Below are 7,915 nucleotides of genomic sequence, written 5' to 3'. Positions count from 1 at the left end.
GGAAAAGCCACCTTCCTAACCCTCATTAACATGACACTAGTATTTGTAGCTGTCAGGGTTGTATGGTTAGAAAGCAGACTGCAGACGTTTGAGCCCTTACTGGAAGGATGCGTAGTCGGGTAACAAGAAGATCTGGCTGTTTGAGCTTCACTTGCAAAAGCCTTGAGGTGTTTTGCTGACTTGCAGTCACCTGCCTGTGTCATCTGCATGATGAGCCATTAGCCTCGGTTTACCGCAGTGTTTTTTGTCTTACACTTTGGGTTTTATATTCTTCAGCCTGTTAAAAAGAAGAAAATCAAGCGTGAAATCAAGATCTTAGAGAACTTGCGAGGCGGTCCCAATATAATCACTCTTGCAGATATAGTAAAAGATCCTGTGGTGAGTATGGAAGGAACTTAAAGGTTCCACCGGGGTTACGGGTGAAGTTGCTGTGTTTGACTTGAGCTCTGAGCTGGCTTTTTGTTTTCCCTCGCTCTTAAATCCTGCTTTTGAATTGCTTAATCAGATCAGCTCTTAATCTGATTAACTTCTCTTTGAGGGCACTTCCCTCACAGGTCCCTTCAGCCCCTCACCCTGTAAGGACGAGCTACCACTGAGCTGAGACAAGTTAATTCATTCCACAAACAGCGCTGCCAGGCGCTGCAGGCTTGGGCTCTGCTTTCTCTGTCTGGGGGGAATCATAAGTCTTGTCTGAGGCAGAGGGGCTTCTAGCAGTTTTAGGAGTAAAAGCTGTTTAGCTCATTATCCTAAGAGAAAACATGTTATCTCACCTTAACATGGCCGAACACTTTTCTCTCTGTTTTAGTCTCGGACACCCGCTTTGGTTTTTGAACATGTAAACAACACAGACTTTAAGGTATGGTGTGGGATGTGAATGTCTAATGTTTTCCATTTGAAAGCCATTTGTAATGTTTCTCTGAGGAAAGGCAAGTAGGTAGGGAGCAGGCAGGTTATTGAGTCACTTCCTTCCGACTTAGTAACTGTCTTTAAAGGTAAATATGCTTGGGACGGAAGTTTGGAATGAGTCCTTTAGTACCACTTTGCCACAGAAGTTGCAAGATGAGAATCCAGATTCCAAGTGATGTTCTAACCGTGGGAGCAAATTAATCTGTTACCGCGTGGACCATCAGTACTGGTCTTTTTGAAACATTTTGCTTTTACGGGCAGTGCATAACTCTTTCTTGGAACCACTTTAAATGTGGACAGCTGTTTCTGTGGCTTTCCATACTTCTGAGAAAAGAGATGTAAATGTTTCTTTGTGCCCTTCCTGACTGACCTGCCTCAGGAGAAGAGTGGCTGTGCAGTGCCATCTGGAACAGCTGCTTAATGTTGCAGAGCACCCTCAGTCTTTCTGAGACCCGGGCTGCCCGCTGGGTGCAAGCACATCGGGTGAGGGCAACGCGAGGGGGTTAGTGACAGAACCACAACGTACAGTCTGAGCAGAGCTGGGAGTAAACCCTGTGCTTTGTGAGGGGAGAGGAACGGGCTGATGGGAGTGGGATCCGAGTACCTTGGGAAACTTCTGCTGTTCCTTCAGATGGGTTTGGAGACCCGTGGCAGCGGAGAACGGGCTGGGTTGTTCTGGATTGGCAGGGATGTGATATATTTCTTGAGTGTTGAACACTGATATGATGTGTTTCTGTCCCACAGCAATTATACCAGACATTAACAGATTATGATATTCGATTCTACATGTATGAGATTTTGAAGGTAAGTTGGTGGTTTGCTGTTTTGTTGGTTTATTTCTAGGATTTGTACTCAGCTAATCCTATAGAGATGGTTATCATGTCACTAATGGGGGGGAAGGGGAGAGGAAGCCTACGGAAGAATTGGGCAGAAAAATAGATATCAAGTCAGTATCAATTGTTCAGCCTTGTTTCTGCAAAAAACTGCTAGTCTTTTTTTTTTTTTGAGACTAGCGGAGTCTTTGGACGGACTGAGATGAGTTAAGATCCTAAATCAGAAGTACATGTAGCCTCTGAAAACAGAAAATTCTAAGCTGTTGTTGGCTAGTTTTGTGCTGCAGTGTAATGTCAGTCAAATGTATTTGTGCATTCTTCTGAAACAAATATTTTCTCCTCGAGAGTCTGGAGAAGGGGAGCCTTGTTTGATCAATAGCGCCTAGTAACTGTGCTCTAAGGGACTCAGAAATTCCATTTTTGATGAGGAAGCACATGAAGTCAAAACGCTTCTGTTGCTGGGACCTCCCTTTGAGAGGGGTCTCTAGAGGTGTTCTCTGCTCCACGAGTCTAGTCCAGGATATAACACCGGACAGTAAAGTTTTGCCACCTAGTTTAGGCTTGGTTTACGTGGAGATACTTCTGAATAAGATTGAACTTGAGAGGTTCTTGTGACTCGAGCATCTCTTTCTTTGTATCACCACAGGCTCTAGATTACTGCCATAGCATGGGAATCATGCACAGAGATGTCAAACCTCACAACGTCATGATTGACCACGAGCACAGAAAGGTAACGTGGGGTGGCGGGAGGGTGGGGAGAGGGTCCTGCTTTTCTCTTGGCAAGCTAGGATCCCTTCTGGGTATTCCTGTGTAGTGGTACTAGCAGACATCTTCAAGGGGGACTGCGCTTGTCATGTGGAGAAATGTAAAATGAAATTCTGTACACTGCTTTTAAGGTTTTTACGGGTTACGTGTGACCCATAAACGAGCTCGGTAAGGAGAGGTATTTTATTTAGACTGGTTGGTGGTACGGGTTTGGGGAGAATATCTAAACAAATACTCTGATCACCTTCAAATTAATTGAAAATAGAAGACTTCATTCTGAGCTTCAGACTAAGCTCACCCGTAGGGTGATTCAGCCACTGCAGAGCTGGAGCATCCCTTGAGCCTCTTCTTGTTTTGTTTTCTACCATTTCTAGCTTAGACTAATAGACTGGGGTTTGGCTGAATTCTATCACCCTGGCCAAGAGTACAATGTCAGAGTGGCTTCCAGATATTTCAAAGGACCCGAACTCCTTGTAGATTATCAGGTAAGAATTACCAGGATTTATCCCTGACTTTTGTGTGGAAAGTCTGTGCCATTTCAAGGTAGCAAATCAGAAATTCAGATATCTAGAGACCTGAAGCTAAAGACAGTCCATTTTAAAACGTATTGTGGAAAGCAGTGACTATAAAGCCACTGATTTAAAGAAACTAATGAGTAGTCTCAGGACCTGAGGAAGAGCCACAGAACCATCACCATGGATCTTGGAATACAAATGTTGAGTGGTTTTTTTAGCAAGGCTGCGTTTGCAGTAAGGAACAGGAATGAAACAAAGCCCTTGTGGGAATAGCTAGTACTGCATGAACTTCTAAACTGAGCTATAAAAACATCCCCCGTATCTGATGGCAGTTTGCATTATGGAAATAGCAGCGTTACTGGTGACTTTCAGATCGTGCTGGTTCTGAATGAAAGTGCTTCCTCGCTGCCCGTGTACCCTGTGGAGGCCGCTCCTCGTGTTGCTCGTTGCGATGCTTCCCTTCTCAACACGCGTCTCAATGATTCCTAACATTGAAGGCTGCGGTGAAAGCAGAAAAAAGGCAACTGGTCTTCAATGGCTTTATGGACAGGGATGGGAATAGGATACCTGCTAATTGCTGTATCCCAGTTTGAGTAACTGGAACACTGAGCTGAACAGGGATCTAGTGATGAAGATATTTCAGTCTGTTCCCAGCGTAACGTGGCCGCGTTTGTATCGCTGGAGGGAGGGGGGACCCTGTTAGTATTGGGAGTCTGTTCTGCTTAATTCATTAGAAATTGAATTGTCCTTCTGGTTTTGTACAGATGTATGATTACAGTCTGGATATGTGGAGCTTGGGTTGCATGTTGGCTAGTATGATATTCCGAAAGGAGCCATTTTTCCATGGCCATGACAACTATGATCAGGTGAGAGCTGGTCATGTACAATCTCTGTTCTCTTAGCACCACGAAAGGTTTCCTGCTTATACTTCTGTCGAGGGATCTGAAGAATTCAAGCATTCCTCTAACGGCTTCTTTGCTCAGTTTGAAGCCACGTTCCTTTTCTCAAGTGTGCCAGGTTATCTAACCAATTAAACAGAAATAGATTTATAGTGCTTTGTACTTAGGAGTTCCTCAGTAGGTATCTGGAAAAAGCTCTGACAATAGTTATATTAAGGCTGGTGTGTTCTGGTATGTAGATTAACTATTCCTGAGGTTATGTTATGTGGAAAGCCCCCGCCACTCTCCACCCTCCCTCCCCTCTGCATAGAAACTGTGAATTTGGTACAGTTTTATATAGATTCTGAAATCTTTGATGTGTTGCCTTTAGGCCAACATTTTTATGCTTTTAATACATGCTCTGCGTCTGAACTAACGTGCAGACATTCAAGAACAGCGATTTTCTGTTCTCAAACCTTCATTCCAGAGCCCTCCGGGGTGATGCTTCACCCTTCACGTGCAAGTTACAGAGTTTCTGCTTTTTTAACCAGTTATTCTTGCCTTCCCCGCTTGCTGGTCTTGATTATTTTCTTGCCACAAAGGGAGTTAGTGTTGTAAGGTCTCAAGTTCTAGTGCTGTTAAGGTATGCAGCTCCCTCCTGCCTGCCGTGGGTGACTCCGTGCTGCCTGTGACTGTCTGTGGCCAGGGTAGTCAGAGCCGTGGGATCACCCTGTGGCTGCTGGTTCAGATCACTGAGATCAAGTTGAAGCTCCCGTGGGAATGTGCTGCTGTATCTTCATGCTTTATCATACCCTCACAGCAGTGACTTATTTTTCTGTTTGTTCCCAGCTGGTGAGGATAGCCAAGGTGCTGGGAACAGAAGATCTCTATGACTACATTGACAAATACAACATTGAACTGGATCCACGTTTCAATGACATCTTGGGCAGGTGAGCCAAGGTCCAGAGTAGCTCATAAGCTCTTGGTTAACCCGGACAGCTACTGCTTTGTCAGCAGACCTTGAAGTAAACAAAAACTTCTGCTTGTGAGAGAAGTCAGAGCCAAGATTCTTGAGAACTGTCACTTTGTGCCTTTGAGCCCTTTTACCAGGGCTTCCCCTGGTCCTGTATCTGCAAATGGACTTGAGGAAGGGTTTTGAAATGTCATCTCGGCAATAAATGAACTGCTGGAGCATAAAGCATGCTCACTCCAGTATGCTGAGGGGGAAAAAAAACCAAAACAAAACAACAAAAAACCAGAACGGTGTTTCTCAGTTACAGTGCAGAAAATGCAGAAGATCGCATTTATATATTTTTTTCCCTCATAGAGTTATTTTGTGAGACGCATACCAAAGCTACAAGGAACTAATGTTGGGGAAGTAAGAGCAGGAGCTGGGATTTTAGGCCTGTAAATCCCTTCTGAACTTGCGTACTCATGCCGGCGGGGCTGTGGTGGCTGTGCCGCCGCGTGGACACCCGGAGTACTGCGCTTCGCGCTCTGGTGCAGCCCAGCCCCGGGGCTGCCACACGGAGCAGCGGCCCCTCCCGGGGCCGGGAATCTGTCGCAGTCCTTTTCTCTTTTCAAAAAGTGAATTTGGGCCCTGACATCCTTTGTCTAGCCTGATTAGGGTATCTCTCTCTGCAGACACTCCCGTAAGCGATGGGAGCGCTTTGTTCACAGTGAGAACCAACATCTGGTGAGTCCAGAAGCTCTGGATTTCTTAGACAAGCTGTTGCGATATGATCACCAGTCACGACTCACAGCGAGAGAAGCCATGGAACACCCTTACTTCTGTAAGTATCAGCTGCTGTCCAGAGAGGAGTTACTGTGCCTCTGGGAAATCTCCGTTCCTGTAGGTTGTGCAGACGGGAGCTAAGAACGGCAACGTAATAAGCCTGGTCTTTGCAAATCACCACGCTGGAGCTGAGGCTGCTTGTCGCCGTGGTGGGTAAAGTAGGCCACTGCCACCTACACCAGCCGAGGAAACAAAATGCCCATGTCGGGCCCGTGAATCAGCAGCACTGTGTTAAAGAAGCGCTGGTGCTAAACCCATGCTCGTTTCAGCAGGTGTCTGGGTACACAGATTTCCTGTGGTTTTGATAAAACAAACTGGTTTGTGGAGAAACAAGCCCTTTTAACTCCTTTTGTTGCTAAATGTGTACCTTAGGTCTTGGTTTTGTAAGTAAAAATGTAACTTTCACGAGTAAATGTTTTTAAACGCTTTTTTCCCCAAGTCTTGATATTTAGGTTTTTGAAATAGCTGTAATAATGCAAAACATGAGTATTTGCTCAGTTCTTTTGTTCTCGCTGCTGAACGGACCAGTGTAATTAGCAAATTACAGATCTGTGTTATGCCTGTGGGAAACGTTCAAGTGAAACGTTCTGCGAGTATGAGCACCGGTAAAGCTGAAAGCTTGGAATCTGAGAGTTGGACAAAGAGCTAAATTAACCCCTGTCCGTGTAGAGGTACAGGTTGTACTGAACTCAGCGTGAGGAAGGGCAAGATCTGAAATTCCCTTGTCTGGCACGGCAGGAAGGGGCTGTCTCCGCTCAGTAGCGTTCTCTACAGCTGGAAACAAAGAGTTAGTAAGTTGTGGACACTGTAGAGAAGACGACAAGCTGCAGCGACACTCATTACAACTCCCGGGCAGCTGTGGGATGTGTGTAGACATTGCCTGTGATTGTAATTAGTGATAATCTTTGTGTTTGCTACACCCATTTTCTGGTTTGGCTTTATGCAATTACGCAGTTGCTTAGCATATAAGGAGATCAGCTTCACCTTAATTTCCTTCAGCTTCTCCTGCCAAGCAGTCGTGCTGAGCTCCAAAACGCATCATTTAGGCGACTTTTCGCTGATACACGCTAACATGGCGCCTTCTTGGGTGCTTCCCACCGGAATGGGTGAAAACTGTGTTTCTTTAGATGATGGTTGATGTTCCTTGACGCAGGCGCCTTGTCGGGCCTGGCTGAGCGCAGAGGTCGCGGGCAGCCACTGTGCTTCAGCTGCTGCGCAGCACCACGGCGCCTAAGGGTAGTGTGTGCTCTTCCTAGATCCCATCGTGAAAGATCAGGCTCGGATGGGCTCGTCCAACATGCCGGGTGGCAGCACTCCTGTCAGCAGTGCGAGTATGATGTCAGGTCAGTTCTGCTGTCGGGTTATTCTCCGTGCGTGGCGTTGTAAAGCATTTATTTATACGTGATGTGGGGATCCAGGAGGGTGAGTTCTGCAGGTGGGGCATTAAGTCATCTCCTGGGACGAGGGCTGCGAAGCAGTGGGTGGGAGAGCACGATAAATAAGGCCTCGCTGCAGCCTGACCTGCTTTTCTGGTCTCGTTTTAAAAAGTGCTTTGTAGTTGGATTTTTTGGCAGCGGTCTGAAGGACAGCGATCCTGCCGTACGTCTGCCTGTCAGCGACGCCTGGACGTGTACAAATCTGCTCGGTTTTCATAGAACAGGGACATAGCTTTCATCTCAGCTTGTTTTGGCAGCTCTGAAAACACAATAAAGCGGCAGCAAACTGACCTGCAAAGTTACCACTATATTTAAGCACCCGAAGCTGTCCCGGGTAGCGATGTGCTGGGTTTCGCTCTAACTCCTGCTTACCTCTTTTCCAGGGATTTCTTCAGTGCCAACACCTTCCCCCCTTGGACCTCTAGCCGGCTCACCCGTCATTTCTGCCACCACCACCCTGGGGATGCCCGTTCCAGCTGCTGCCGGCGCCCAGCAGTAGTGATGGGCTCTGTCTCCTGCTGCCTGAGCTGAGTCAGGTGGGGAAGAGGTTTCCCCCTCCACCTCTCCTCAGGACGCAGCTCGTGCCTGGCAGGGGAAGGGAGGGGATGAACGCTTTGGAGGCACCGTGTCTGAACTGTTGCTTGTGGATTTATAGTAGTTCAGTCATTATATACAAAAATTATTATAGGCTGATTTTTCTTTTTTTACTTGAACTTTTCGTAACTCAGGGGATTCCCTGAAAATACCTACAGATGGAATATTTCTCGGACAGTTTCCCCCCCCCCCC

General features: G+C 46.6%; 1 protein-coding gene across 1 annotated transcript in view; it reads left to right on the top strand.

Moving 5' to 3' along the window:
- Positions 1-7,821, top strand: part of CSNK2A1 (casein kinase 2 alpha 1) — a 9,865-nt gene extending 2,044 nt beyond the window's left edge. Inside the window, exons 3-12 of the mRNA XM_026862399.1 lie at positions 277-378; positions 806-856; positions 1,651-1,710; positions 2,386-2,469; positions 2,879-2,989; positions 3,784-3,885; positions 4,747-4,847; positions 5,542-5,690; positions 6,949-7,035; positions 7,512-7,821. Coding sequence (XP_026718200.1) covers positions 277-378; positions 806-856; positions 1,651-1,710; positions 2,386-2,469; positions 2,879-2,989; positions 3,784-3,885; positions 4,747-4,847; positions 5,542-5,690; positions 6,949-7,035; positions 7,512-7,627 — 963 coding nt within the window. The 3' untranslated portion in view covers positions 7,628-7,821. The remainder of the gene's footprint in view (positions 1-276; positions 379-805; positions 857-1,650; positions 1,711-2,385; positions 2,470-2,878; positions 2,990-3,783; positions 3,886-4,746; positions 4,848-5,541; positions 5,691-6,948; positions 7,036-7,511) is intronic.
- Positions 7,822-7,915: the final 94 nt, after the last annotated feature.

This window comes from Athene cunicularia (genome assembly GCF_003259725.1).
Source record: "Athene cunicularia isolate RWA chromosome 20 unlocalized genomic scaffold, athCun1 chr20_part2, whole genome shotgun sequence".
In the NCBI taxonomy this organism is placed as follows: Eukaryota; Metazoa; Chordata; class Aves; order Strigiformes; family Strigidae; genus Athene; species Athene cunicularia.
This window is presented reverse-complemented; position numbering and strand designations above follow the sequence as displayed.